The following is a 14839-nucleotide window of genomic DNA, read 5'->3' as shown; positions in this document are numbered from 1 at the left end:
GGGACAGCAGAGATGAAAACAGTAACAGCACAAAACACATTTAAGCCAAACTGTGATACACCTCAGGAGTTTCTCTTGCTGCTGTAGAGATCTCTGAGTTACTGTCAGTCAAGCCTCACATGAAAATGTGTACCTCTTTATGTGTCATGCCATCTCACCCCACCATTCAGTCCCAGAAAACTACTAACCAATCTGCCTAATCAGCCCAAATAGAGTTAACTTGGTTACTGCTGTTGATCTACAAATAAACAAGTTCTCAGTACTTACTGTGGGGAAAAAGAGAAGCTGGTATTTCACTTAGTCTAATTTAACCATCAGCAGAACTTTAATACTAAGAAAATTTGGAGAGTTTAAGAGTAAGCTCTCCCTAGGTACGTATTTCTCAGTAAGCAAGAACTATTCCTCACTATCTATGAACAGAATGTACTCGACAGCTTGCCTGCCTTCTCAACAGCGTGCTAAGGAACAACATGCAGTTGTAGAAAACCTAGGCAGATGCACAGCCTGGGATGTCCTATCACCTTCAGTACGGTCACACACATTTTTGTGCAGTTTTCTCCATTAGAGAGCTTAAACTTAGAAACTCCATGCAAAATGATTTTCTAACTCATTGAGAACGGCCATTAATTCTACGTACAGAAGTCTTTCTGAATTTCAGTTCTACCATGCCATTTTTTGCTCATCCCAGTATCAGACAATTCTATATGCTTCCATACTGTTTGAATTCTGATGCTGTAAAATGTGTACAAGAAGTGGTAGAATAAGAAACCAGGTGGTTTGAGTCAGGCCTTATTTTACAGTAAGATCATACAAATCAGTTCAGACAGGCAGGTCTATATCCCCTAGGTGGCACCACAGCACCACACCACCTTCTTTCAACGACGACTTAAAATCCCAAGTTCCACATTTACAGACTGGCACAGTGTATTTCTACCATAAACACTTCTGATGCACTGAATTTTGTCCTTATCTGAATCTGCCAGAGATTAGAACAGGGAAGGATTGCTTCAAACTTGGTAATACCAAAATGAGATCTCTCATAGCAACGTTAAAAATACTTTAAATAAGATATTTTAACACCACATATTTTACACAGGAGAGATATATCATTAACTGCTTTACATAATTGTAAGAGGAAAGGAAAGCCCAATCTGAAGCACTGATTAAGCACCTAAACAACACAGCTTCCTCCTTCTCACACCTTTTCCAACTTAAGTTTCTCATGGCGCTGCTGCAGTACACATTATAGGTTACATTCTTAAAATATCAGAAGGTAAAAACAAAAAAGCAGTTCCATTTATTGCCTCAAGAAGAAAGAAAAGTCTGTGCCCTGCCTTCCAAAACCAAGCCCATATTTCTCTGTCATTTCCAGATTTGGAATCACGGTCAGCGTGTTGGTAGTCACTGATGGCTGAGTACAATGACTGCTCAGCATTGTTCACACTGAAGGGTGAATGCTAACATAGAAAGCACCGTGCTACTTCTTGCAGGTGTTTCAGCAGAGAAAGCAGCAGTTCTTAATCCAGACTTTCACCATTTAAATCAGGTGGAAAACATTTTCCCTGCATCAGTCCCTGCAATCTTTTCTAAGGATAGAATACAATTACTCCTTTTCAATTTGTCTGGAGAAAATAGCTCCAGCAAATAGTAAATAAATAGTTCAAGTATAAGCCTAATTATATATGGAATTTATTACTGCAAAAACAAACAGCTCAGATTCTAATATATTAATTTTGTACAGAATTCAGAATCAGTCCCAGTATCTGTGCCAAATATACTTTCAGACATTAAATCAGTCTCAGTATAACTTCTCAATCTTAATCCGCTGCTCTGCAGTCTTGAAACCAGGAACCAAAAATGTTCGACCCTCATTCACATTCACCTTAGATCCCATGCAAGAACCGAGACATAGCAGAGTATTTAACTTGTATTTCATCTCTGCTTCAAACTACGTGCTTAAAATTAGCTGAAGTTACACAGCATTAGCCTACACATTAATGCTTCTTAATTGATTCAGTTCTGGTAGAACCCAGCTCATGTTTTTAAGTACTTGTGCAAAAGACAGGTTTTTATTTATTGTAAAACATTTTCTAACTTGAGTCGTGTCCATAACGCAAGGTGAGACATTTTGCCTATATATCAACTTAAATTTTTCTACCATGTTCCAACTGCTAAACAATACCTAACCTGGCAAAGTCATCACAATCATCCCCCTAAAAAAACTATTATCCATCACTTCTAATTTTGCCTTCTCTGTATCAAAATAAAGACGTAGATTAAGTAAATAAATTACACAGCAGACTTGTTCCATGCCCCACCAGAAGCCTTTTGGTGACAGAGGGCTGAGTTACCCACCTAGCATCAACGACGGTACGCGTGAAATATCGAAGGTACTTGAAAATGGACATTGAGTCTTGCAATTTTAAGATTTCTTCTTCTTTGTACTTAAAAAACGCCAGGGCAAATCTGAATATTACCTGATAACAACAAAGAGAACATCGAGAGCATTCTGTTATTTGAAACAACCCATTCTCATTGCTGTCTATTATAAACTGAAAAGCATTATTCTCCTACAGCCTGCTTTTGAACTAACTATCCATACTTGCCTGTCTCTCTTCCTGCCATTCCATCCCTCATTTCCAAAAGCTGCAAAGAACTTCTGTCAGTAGGCTGTAACCAATACAGCCTGTTCTGGAGTTCAACCCAAAACACAATATTGGGTTTACAGTATTCAAACTCTCTGAAGTTTTGATCTCCTAATTCACCTGTAGACCAAAGACTGCTGAACACACCTCTAAAGGTACTTCAGAGCTAAAATTAAGTCTTGTCTATTACCTAACAGCTGCCATTTTCCCAGCATGTACGGGGACTGCTGGAAGAAGTTGATACCAGTTTGTCAACCACATTAGGTGTAAGGTGGAAAAGCATTACTTCATTCTAGAAAGACTTCATAAGTTTGGAACTTTGTCAGTCTGTGCCTGGCTGCCTTCACAAAACGCTGCGGTGCTTCAAACCTATTTGAACAAACACTCAACCCAAGTCCCCGCATCTAATTGCATGTTATAACACTCAGATGAAGTCAACAGTAAGAAACACACAGTTTTTGTCTACTTATTTGATATACCTGCTGTTGTATCCAACATCTGCTTTGATGGTATTACTGTGTTTGAGTCACACAATCTACCCACACTGATTTTATTTCAATGCAATTTCACAAGCATGAAACACATGCAACTTGTTACAACCTCACTCTCCTAATTTGTGCTAGGAGCTCAGTCATTGGTGGTCAACAGTAATTTAGACGTCTGCAGAAATAAAGCAAATAGCTGCTGTAAAGAAAACCTGATCATTAGCATTTAGTTACAACTCATTTTTACATCTTTTCAGTACTTCCAACTTACTCCTCCTTCACTTCAGCTTTCATAGGAACTCCCATTTTCACATAATCCCCACAAGCTGATAAACAGTACTGTCTATGGTTTTGTTCCTCAATGGTAAAAAGCAGTAGGTGGGCAAAGGAGAACTTTGCATTTAGAATCCCTCTGTGTATCTCAAGTTGAACTTGCAAAACTTAGGGGAAAAAAAGCATTTTGACTATTTATGTACATTTCTCTCCCCTCTTCCTACCAGTGATTGTAACCAGCAGGATTCCTGTGAAACCACCATCCTTCACACCCTATTCTTGATAACAGGACAGTACCTTGTCACTAGATAGCAACTGAAGAACCCAGCTGGTTCAGCTCACCTTTGGTCCCTCATATAGGAATGAATCCCAGATCTTGAAAAGGATGTCACTAACCACACTGTCCACAAACACCACGAGAAACCAGTTGAAAGTTATAAGAGTATAGTCAACTTTGTACTGTTCAAAATGAGCATGCAGACGTGGAAGTTTCTCACTCATTAAATCCTTGAACACTCGCTGATCAACCTAAAAGAGTAGACAAATATGATGTTACTGATACTATATTTACCAGCATACACATCGTTCAACATATAGGGCCAGTTTTTCAAGAGCTCAGCAGGAGCCCCAGCTTACAAGTGTTAACTTGAAAGTCCTATTTCCACGCAGTCCATACACTGCTGTCACAATGTACACTTCCCTTGCTGATGCAACTTTTTACTTCTTAATCCACCCCATCTCAGAGGATTCCTCACACACAAACGTGTTCCTATCAGGGCACTACTGCTGCTGCATAAGCACAAGAACAGACAACAAGCTAGGAGAGATGGAGGAAGCAACACTCAGGGCACCAACTGGAAGCAGAGGAGCACTACAGTACATGCTGCTCACGGTACTGCAGAATGTATTCTCACCCCCAAATCTCCCAGAGAGCCCACAACTCCCCACTAGTCCTAACAAAAGAAACAATCACTTTAGTTAACAATTAGAAGATGGGCTACAAACAGAAGCTCCAAACAAGTTACTGTACAGTCACTTCAATGCTACACTTGGAACTCTTGCCTTTGGTGCCTAGAACTCACTTCTCAACTCATCACATCCCACCTAGAAGGAGCACCAAACAGTTCTAGAACAGCTTCTGACTGGCAGCAGTTTACAGTCAGGTGTTATTTTGGTAGAGCACATACCTGAGATCCCAGCAGTGTCTTAGTATAATAATCACGAGGCATAAAGACTTCCACTATTGTTACCAGACACCAAAAAGCATCCTCCTGTTCCAAGTACAGAAGGGCAATTGCTACCAATCTGAAAACAGAGTTTATTTGGAGAAAATCATAATAAACACCAGAAAGTGCATTAAGAACAATTACAATACAGCCTTTCTTTCTGTTCAGGAGATGTAAATGAATTAACTGGATTTAATGTGGTGGGAGATGAAGCAAGGAGATGTCTTCTCAGCCAAGCCAAGCATTTTTATTCAGTTCAGTAACAGAACTGAGTACCTTTATCCAAGAACTAAGGCAAAGTAATTAGAAGTCTGGAAGTTGTAAACCTACTATTCTGATCCTCAGGCTTTATTTCCTTACTGAAGAAGAGAAAACAGGTAGTCCCTGCATTTCACACACAAATTTCATTTAAAATTTACAACAATCCTTTGTAGTAAATTTACTTTATATCTACCATGCTAAATTTAAATAATATTTTCATCTTAAGACTTAATTTTCCAAGACTAAACTTTTTCTAAGAATTTCCTAAAGTATGAGGATGAAAGGACTGAAGAAAAGCAGCATCCTTGGTTTCCTGTCTCCAGTGAGTACTATGACTGGAAAGAAAAAAAATCAATGGACCGGCCTTGTGTTATGGGTAGTTGTGTGAATATGAGGCATTACCTCAAATATATTTTACCAAGTCAACTTGTGTTATTGCTGCACACGAGAGGAACTGCAATACGTACTGCTGCTGATGTTACACAGCTTAACAACACCATCACACACTTTCAAGTCGTAAGAGAATCGAGTAAGGAATTAATATGTAATTTGCTTTTAACTTCTTTAAGTATATCCAAGAGCCTAACTATTTTTCTTGATTTCTCTTTTGTGAAACATCCATAAATTAAATAAGCAGAGGGGAAGAAACAAAGCAAGTGCATCCATTGTACTACAGTTTGCACGAGTACTTCTGGGCAACGTTATACAAAAAGTAACAAAGCAGACTAACAGAGAAATGACCTAAAACCTCCATGATGCAACTTGAAAATAGTTCCTTCAGAATTAAGTAAGTACATAAGAAATACCAAGTCTTAGGGTAGGGAGAGCAGCTTTTTAAATACTTTTTTTTGGGTCCATAGTGTGCCTGAATCCTTGAGTGCAAATCTCAAACAATGCTGCCCTAGATAAAAAGTCTCTTACCCTATTCTGGAACAAGTAAGTGCACAAGCTAACATCTGTGCAGTTATACCAAGGGGACAACAGCAGCATGTTAGACTAACATACCTGTCTCAATTAACACCTTCCCTTGTTACGGATTTCAAAGTATTGAAACTATTTCAGCAAACACCAAATGCAATGACATTACGCTTCAGATATCTCTTAGCCTTCTCATACCAGAATTGTCCATAAAATGATTACTGCAACTTTAACTGAAGACATCCTGCATTTAAGTAGCACATTTTCTATCAGTTAATGCCAGTTCCAATTCTTTTGATTCTTTAATTCTGATTTTACAAATTTTGTGATCTAAGTCTTCTTTTTTTGTTTTGTTAAAAAGAAAAATGTGGTAATTAGTTGTTAAAATATTGCAAATTATGAACGTAGAAACCACAAAGAAAACTGCTGCCCCACAGCCTCTTGCTATGTACGTGATTTGAAACTGCATGGTTAAGGAGTACTTCCATCACATGCTGGTAACTTCAGGTTCACAAAAGCCTCACCTGTTGAGCCCCTGGCAATATCCTATATCAGGATTTCTCCATGAAAAGGCCAGCAGCACATTTCGCAGCTTCTGGATCCCTTCGGATGTGGGAGAAGAATAATGTTTGTTGTTTGGCAAAGTTCTCAGGAGATCCAACTCTATCTGTTTAGATGCAGGATTTTGTTTTTCTAGGGCGCTTTGAAGCAAGGTTTGGAAGTACTCGGGAACAGTGGTGTCCTTGAATTTTTTAACATGGAGATTGACACACCATTTCCACACCTTGGAACGATGTTCATGTGGAATTCCAGATCGAATAAGATTCTTCAGTTCTGCACAGCGCATCATCTCTCTATTCACTGTACTTGCAAGATAATTTTCCCATTTTACCCCTGTGGAGATCTCCCGATTTTCACTGAGAGAAAGAGATCTCAGGTCCAAAGCTCGAGATTTTGCTACTAGTTTCTCTTCCTCATCATCCTCTGGGACCGTCTGGAAACCATATATATCGTATTCACTGAAAGGGAGGGAAAGAAAACAAACACAAAACAGCTCCTAAAGATGTGTTCAGCAGTCCCAAAACTCCCAAACTCCTACCCCAGTGTTACTTACTCATAATACCTCTCATGCCACTCCCCGAAGTTTTAAGAAGCTTTAATGAACAGCTCTTATTTGAATATTTCTTAAGGTGCGTCTTATATTTGATATTTTAAAATCCAAAACTGAAGAAGTTTTGTTCCCATACTGCAATACACACTACACAGATTAAGCGATTTAAAAGCAGGATCAAGTCCAAATGAGCTCATCCCTTCAGCAGCTATACAACAGTTGAGTCTAAATTTCATACCTTATCTCAAATTAGGAATAGAATTGATTTGTGTCTCCAAAAGGATTTCAATCATTAACTTTCTATTTGTGATTGAAATCCCAAATCCTGCAAACACATCCCTGCTTGCCTGCTCCCTAGTGTTAGAACCAGGCCCACTGGTCAAGACAGAACCATTTTCTGAGGTACAATACGTGATCCACGTAAGTGCAAGATGCTCTAGCTGCCAGTGACAGTACTTCTTTTATTACTACAAATGATAACGACAAAGTAATTTTCATTCCTGTTCACACACATTTCTGTTAGTAAAATTACCTGACCAGGTGTGGTTTGAAAAACGCTTGTTCTGGCTGCTCACTGGTTTCTGCTTTCAAGGCATCTTCTAGTAACTGGGTGATAACTTCACGAGCAGGGCTCTGCTCCTCAGAGCAAACAGGAGTTCTCACTTCTTGAAGCAAGATCAAGTATTTACTTTCTATCTGACAGAGTTTGGCTTCCAAGCTAGTATACTGCAGGGAACAACATGTAGTATTTAAGGCATGTCTTCAGGAATTCAGTTTGTGCTACATATCTTTTAAAATAAGTTTCTTCTGTTTGTTTATGTTGCATAGAAACTTTTAAGTCAAGAACGGTCATCGCTTCCCACAAAACAGAAGCACATCCTACCAAACCTTAGCTACAGGTATCCTGCCTTAGCTATGGATGCGTGCATGCTTTTTTAGCTCTAGGAAATGGAAAACTTTGTCATTTACATGCAGCTTCTCTACACTCAAATTCTGCTTTACAGAAACACACTTATAAAACTACATTCACTGTAACGTATTGATCCTTCATGCTCTGAAGGAGAAAGCTCTACTTGGTGACGTATCACCAAAACGCAACACACAGTCAAGTCAAACACAATCACGGTCTTTCATACGTATTCTGGTTCTGCCATAACTGAAGTTACTGCTACTGTTTTTAGAAATCCATGTGCTTCTACACATAAGTTATTAAAATGATGCACTTCTTAACACTATTTTCAAGTCCACCACATTTTTCAAGAATCCATTCAGAAAGATCGGTCTGTAAAATTGCAATTCCATCATTTTAACACATTTGAACTGTTTCACTTCTGTTACGTGGTTGTGTGCCTGGAGAAGATTTACAACTGAATTTTTGAATACTGCTTTAGACATCGCTAAAACGAGAACATGCTTTGTGAGTCTGACCTTTGCCTGCCATTCTCTCTCTCTTGCTTCTGCATTTCTTCGTAGAGCAGAAAGTTCCAAAATCTCCTTATTTAAAAATTTATTCTGGGTCTTATAACCCTGAAGGCTGTCCTGTTGATAAAAGAAAGCAAACTGGATTTTTAACAAAGGTATCTTACAGATAGCAAATGCCTGCCAGAGAAAGCATACCTCAAAACAAAGACCAAGCAGCTACTAATAGGTATACTAATAGCTACTAAAATTATTAGGATCAAATCAGGAGTTATCTTTAGTTGTCACAGAAGTCAAACACATAAGGCTAGATATGAGCACGGAGCCTTGCACAACAAAAGGCAGCTGGTGACTGCTTGCAGTCAAGAGGCAGGAGCAGCCCTGCCATGCTGCCCCACTGGGCAGGAGAACAGCAACATGCACACTGAGCATGCCAGGGGGTTCATAGTGCTGCGTGTCAGCCAGAAGCACATGCAGTAGAAGAAATAGGGGCAAACATCCCTTGGGTCTTGGTTACCCTCACCAGTCCTCAGTAAAAGAACAAGTTTGATGTCTGCCTTCACATAGAAGTATAAAATGATAGCAGTAAGAATTCCTCAGCTAATCAACGTGGCTCCAGGCTACAAATACTACCTATGAAACTTGTGGCTATGGGATGAGGGACCATCTCAACACTGTGCCATATCTGTGAGCTCTGCTTTCTACTAATGCCACTGATTTCTACAGTTTCCATTTTGTTTTCTAAAATTTCCCAGGCTCACACACAGGAAGTAGGTCTTTTTATGCACTTCAAATGCCTCATATTCCAAATGACTTGAAACTTTAATCTATTTGGAATAGAACATTTACCCAAAGGCAAGCAAGCACGTTAAAGCAAAATGAGTAACTTGAGTAACTCCATTAAGAACCTCTGATACATTCATTGAGGTCGGCTGGAGGAATAAAGTGCATGGGTAACATCATCAGCAGTACAGGTTTTTATGCTCTACTCTTTTGTCCTCTGCCATACCACATGCTCCTTGTTTGCTCACTTTTGATCCTTTTTGATGGTTTTCCTCCATGCTAGTATTTTCCTCTTACCCTTACTTCTTTTCCTGCTCCTTTGATTCTCACATCACTCCTCCTCCACACCAATGATTAATTACCAAAGTATGAGACATTGTACTACAGCTGTACAGGCCAGCTCAAAGCATAGAAGTTGCCAGACAACAGTTCAAAGCGTAGATTCCAGGCAGAGAAAGCCTCAGGTGATGAATATCTTGGAGAAATGCTGAAGTGAACTCCCCAAACCATACAGCAGACTAGCAAGTAGTTTGTATAGGCAGCAGAGATTTCCCTATCCATCAAGACAGAGACATTGCTCTTACTTTTAGTCTGTCCAGTTCCTGTAGTTCCTTATTAACACAAGTGGCCACAGGAGAATTTACTGATCCACTTGGGGAGGATGAATTGTCCTCACATTCGCTGAGTTGGCGAGACAGTTTCATGATCACTTCATCTTTAGCTTGAATCGTTTCCATCAACATACCCAGCTGCTCATTGAGTTCTCCGACTTTACATTTCAGATTCTTTACTTCCTGTTGAAGACTATCTTTTTCCAAATTTAACTTTTCAAGCTGGTTGTTGAGACCCAAAATCTGGTCATCTTTTTGGTGCAACAGCTCTAATTTGTCTTTGGGAACCCCTTCACAAAGACGGCTTGCAAAGTATTTATCGTATTGGGAAGATCGGACTGTTTGCTGCAGGAGGCGCACGAGCTCCTGCGAATAAAAACAGCAACAACAGAGGAACTGAACTGAAAAAACAACAGAAAGCTGTAGAATTTATAACAACTCAGAAATTTAATACCAAGCAAAATAAATCTTTGTTTAAATGTTTAGGTTCTTGGTGGTTTAACTATAGTACAGATATGGGAAAGATAACTAAAAGCTCACTTCTCTACCACAGATGATGCAGAGAAGATACAAAGGAGGAAAAAAAAACATGTGCTACTTGGCTACATAGACAGTCTTTCCAGGTTTGTTTAGAAATATCTTGCTACAAAACCAAGTAATTAACTCACTTGCCACAAGGGAGAAAAAAGAGCCTATGCGGTCTTCACAAAAGACAGCACTGACATCTTGCAACTTTTTAATGTTTTGTTGCTTTGGGTTTTATTTATTTATTTATTTATTTTAATGCATCCAATATTTCTACCATTTTAATCTTCCATCTCGTTATTAAAATAAAAAGTACAAGTATTGTTATCCATGGGAACACCCAGATCCACGACCATTACAACATTTATTCACTTCCACAAAAGATGTTCATGGATCCACAGGGATACACACATGAAAGCAGTTATGCTGCAAACCCTGCTTGCATCCTTGCTGGCCTGAAATCCTGCCAAGTCTTTCAAAAAATTAAGAGTTTTCTGTGCACAAGACCTGATTATCTGCCAGGATCTTCCTAGACTCTGTGAAAACTCACTTCAGAGAGTGAGAGACATAAATAAAACAAGTTAGTGAACATGGCACAAATGAAAGATTTGTTCAGAGATCTAATCTTCAAGGGATGCAAAACTTGGGCCTTGTTTAGGGCTTTCTGTAAAGAAAGGTTCATTTAGCACCATTATTTTCTAACAACCAACTAGCTCTCTATGTATTTAGATGGCCACAACGGGTAAACTAACAATTACCAGCCAGATTCATTTGCATCTGAGCACTTTGTCTGAAAGCTTAATTACCTTTTGGCTCAGAAGATCTTTCTTCAGCTTTTCCAACTCTTCTTGCTGGCTCTGATACTTCAATTGCAGCTCAGAGACTAGTTTGTTGCCATTACCAGAATACCACTCCGTTGGAGAAGAGTCGCTGCTGTTCCGGTTTTTGCTTGATCCAATCATGTCTTTCAGTGGGCGTCTCGTTTTTTGTGGAATGCGGCCAAAATCAAATGGGAAAGCTGAACTAGTCAGTCCTGCACAAAAGAATTCCTTCTAGTTCAGCTCACTTAATTAAAAGGCATTCCTAAGCATTCAAACTGCCTTTAAAAATATGTTCGTTGAAATTAGACTCTTAACAACATTTAAATAGCTCAATACAACAGTGTGAAACTGCATTCCGAGTTGCTTCCTTCAGTAGGAAGAATACATGGCTCAAACTCTCCCAACTCCCTCAGAACAACTTCACTCAAATGTATATTTGTGAAATAAAACATGAACCGAACTTTGCTTCATTAGAGAAAATAAAAGGCACTCCCAACTGTAGCAAAGTAAACTTAAATAATTATCTGTGCTGTGTAATCACAGCACATTGTTCTTTTAAGATGCATTCAGTGTAGTTTCACCTCCGTTTACAGAACCACACGAGAATTATTAGAGAGAAATATGCTTTCTAATTGCTTTCTAATGGGTGAAATCAATTGGATTTCCTCAAGAGCTGAAGTGCCCCTAAGGAGCTGTACATACACCCTCACAACATGACTCCAAACACTCATGACATGCAAGAACCAGCTGCAATATACATAAGCTACCAGTGCATCTATGCCCCTTTTCCCCACTTCATCAGCAGGTCGGTATCATAAACGTGTGTCAGAGTCTGAAAGCCATTCTACTTCAATGGGTGACAGAAATGAGTAACCAAAAGCCCCAACTTTGCCCTTCATCGTGCAATTCTGCACCCCAAGTGACAGAAGCAGAGAAGGTAGCAAATTCAAGGAGCCGGAAACAATGGGAAACAAGAGTTCTTGGGTGTTCTGTTCTATCTGAACGGCTGGAGACTCCCAAATACATCATACCAAAGTTATTTTTAAAATACTTCACAGAGCCCTAGATATGGTTTGTGAAGAAATGATAAGTTTCCACTCATTTTCTGCAGATACAGGTATCACAGTGAACTACACAAAAGGAGGATAGGTACGAGCTCCTCTCCCTTCCTCCCATGTCTACCTTTATTTCCTTCTGCCAGGTGCTTCCTCTTTTCTTCCAGGGCCATGGAGTCCTCCAAGTCTTTTGGGGTTGCATCCAGCAGCTCCCACTCTTCACTTGTATAAAATACACTCCTGCGGTTTTCATTATTTCCTTTTCTTAAAGAGGACATGGAATTCCTGTGAAAAACACAGCAGAAAAAGTGGCAAAGATTTCTCTACTGCGTGTTCATTTCATAAAGCGGTTTTGCAAGACAATCATTGCTGCTGAAAACAATAAATAAGCCCAGAGACATAACCAAAACCAAATAAAGGCTCAAAGAAAACAAAGCATGTCCTACTAAACAATACCTGCTACCAACTGCTGTGTGTTTCAACGCAGAAGAATTTTTTTTTTACTGTAAGTTAATATTTTGGAAAGGTCTTTTGAATCATCCTCTGTTCTACCCTCGTTATGGCAGGGAGAAAAAAAGATAAAGATTTAGAAGCAGCATCTCTCTTACTGATTGGTTATTCCAGCTCAAAATTTCAGGATAATGGCCAAGTATTAAACAGACCAGCATGCAATTAAACGCATGTATGTTATCATATCATATTCTGTGTTAACATAAACTCAGGATCACCCAAGGGACCTGCTGCTGTAGCTGCCGATGACAGACTCCTTAGCAGTTTTTCCTTCGTGAGGTGGAATGTTGCCAATTCATCTGCAAGAACGTTTCAGATTCAACCTCTCAATTCCAAACAAATGATTCTATATAAAGAACAATTTTTTTCCACAAACAATGAGATTCCCCTACCCAGCTTCCCCCACAACCATCACGCTGTCAGAAACGTTTAAGTCCCCAATTACGTAGGATTCATATTATTAGCACTGTACAGTATCATCAAGTCTTTCTTCAGTTAAAGAGGATTCCACATCAATCCACATGAACCAGCCTAGTGTTTTAGATAAAACGCCAGAAAGAGACATGTTTGTTATCTCCATGTTTGATTCATAGCTGTTAGAGTCAGAAGCCCACAAAGATGCTTTCACTTTGCCAGCCACATTCTCTCTTCTTACTGTGCAAGCTGCAGGCAGAAAGTAACCTGTATTGTACCTCTGTGATTAGTTTTTCATCCAGTCCCATCTGTGAGCAGATGACAAATATCTTGCCAGGCTGAAAATGAACTCTAGGCTAATCGTTATGCAGTGCCCAACTCCTGCAGTCAACACCTTTAATTTTCTTCTCGCCTTCTTAGCAAAAAAGATCACTATCACTGTTATGGGCAATGAGTCTTGTTTTATTGTTTACAGTTAATAAATTAAATTAGGTGATGATCATCATATCACCCTAGGCATCTTCAATTATAACCACCTGGCATCTCTCCAGCTATTCTCTGAAGAGTGCTTACAGTGCAAACCCCCAGCTGCCTCTTCTGCTCTTGGTCAGCTTCTGTATATAAAACGTGTCCAAACACCACCTTTGAAAGAAGCTTGAAGAATCACGAGAAACAAGTCACATGGCTCCCAGAAAGCCTTCAAGAGCTGTTACACCCAGGAATAATCACAGCTGAGGCTGAATTCAGTAAAGCTCTGGCACAGAATTGTTATTGTACAGCTTCATTGTGTTCTATCAGATTAAAGCTAATTGAATTTAAAATAAAAAGCCAACACACATTTATGTTCCTGTGCACAGTATGACAAGTATAATCTATTTAAAACTTGAACACACGATCTACTGATTCTGTATTTCTAAATGTTTGGTTATAAGTCGTATTTTATGATTATACAACTTGGGGTTATTACTGTTCAGTATACTTTCAATGCTGTATTCTACACTAACAAAAGATGCAAGAAAGCGAAAGCTCTAAGATGAAAAAATTCAGAGTTGAATGTCTGTGTATGCCAATGAGTCCTTGGAAAAAGATTTTTAAAAAGAAGAAAACGTTTCAGCTTTAGGTACTGTAAGTATACATATAGCTTAAGTCAAAGGCACATTCCTCACCTTCTGCCAATTATTAGTTTATTGTTGCTACTTAGGATGTAAATGCTATAGCAATAGCTTCTCAAGCAAACACATCACAAATGCACTCAGGAGCAAAGGTAAGTCTGTCAGTAAGACATATAATAGGTACTTAAATACATCCTCCTAGCAACGTAGAAAACTGGCTGTGAGTATCAGAGATGCCTCAATTCATTCTCTTACACTGGGGTTAAAAGTAGTCACTGTCAACAGCATACACACATCTTCTGAAGGGGACTGGACAAAAAACAAAGAAAAAAACCCCAAACCACGCAGTGTAAAAAAGTTTCAGTGTGACACTTTCTTACAGACTTATTTCCACAGATCTGCATGGACTCCACACTGTTAGGATCACAGCCATACAGAAAAAGGCCAACCTTTTGATGTTGTGCTAGAACATCTGCTGGGCCACTGCCATGATGAGCAACTCCCTCCAAACAAAAGGGCTTCCCAACCCGTCTGCTGACAGCCTTTCTGTTGTGTTAAAATGAAACAGCACAACACACCAACCAGGCAACACTGAAAAGCTTACCCTGACACTGCCCTTCTAGCTAGACTTCCTCAAAGAATATCTGCAATTCAGAAAAAACAAAATCAA

At 39.2% G+C, this 14839-nt stretch overlaps 1 protein-coding gene across 8 annotated transcripts in view; it reads right to left on the bottom strand.

Moving 5' to 3' along the window:
- Positions 1–14839, bottom strand: part of TBC1D2B (TBC1 domain family member 2B) — a 41847-nt gene that overhangs the window by 4332 nt on the left and 22676 nt on the right. For all 8 annotated transcript variants that reach the window (XM_046899234.1, XM_025153906.3, XM_025153909.3 and 5 more), the window contains 9 exons: positions 12261–12418; positions 11064–11290; positions 9706–10098; positions 8348–8458; positions 7452–7645; positions 6333–6827; positions 4591–4708; positions 3746–3931; positions 2356–2477 (listed from right to left, as the gene is read on the bottom strand). In XM_046899234.1, coding sequence (XP_046755190.1) covers positions 2356–2477; positions 3746–3931; positions 4591–4708; positions 6333–6827; positions 7452–7645; positions 8348–8458; positions 9706–10098; positions 11064–11290; positions 12261–12418 — 2004 coding nt within the window. The remainder of the gene's footprint in view (positions 1–2355; positions 2478–3745; positions 3932–4590; positions 4709–6332; positions 6828–7451; positions 7646–8347; positions 8459–9705; positions 10099–11063; positions 11291–12260; positions 12419–14839) is intronic.

This window comes from Gallus gallus, chromosome 10 (assembly GCF_016699485.2).
Source record: "Gallus gallus isolate bGalGal1 chromosome 10, bGalGal1.mat.broiler.GRCg7b, whole genome shotgun sequence".
NCBI classification, from domain to species: domain Eukaryota; kingdom Metazoa; phylum Chordata; class Aves; order Galliformes; family Phasianidae; genus Gallus; species Gallus gallus.
The sequence above is the reverse complement of the archived record's forward strand: the minus strand, read 5'-3'. Positions and strand labels throughout refer to the sequence as shown.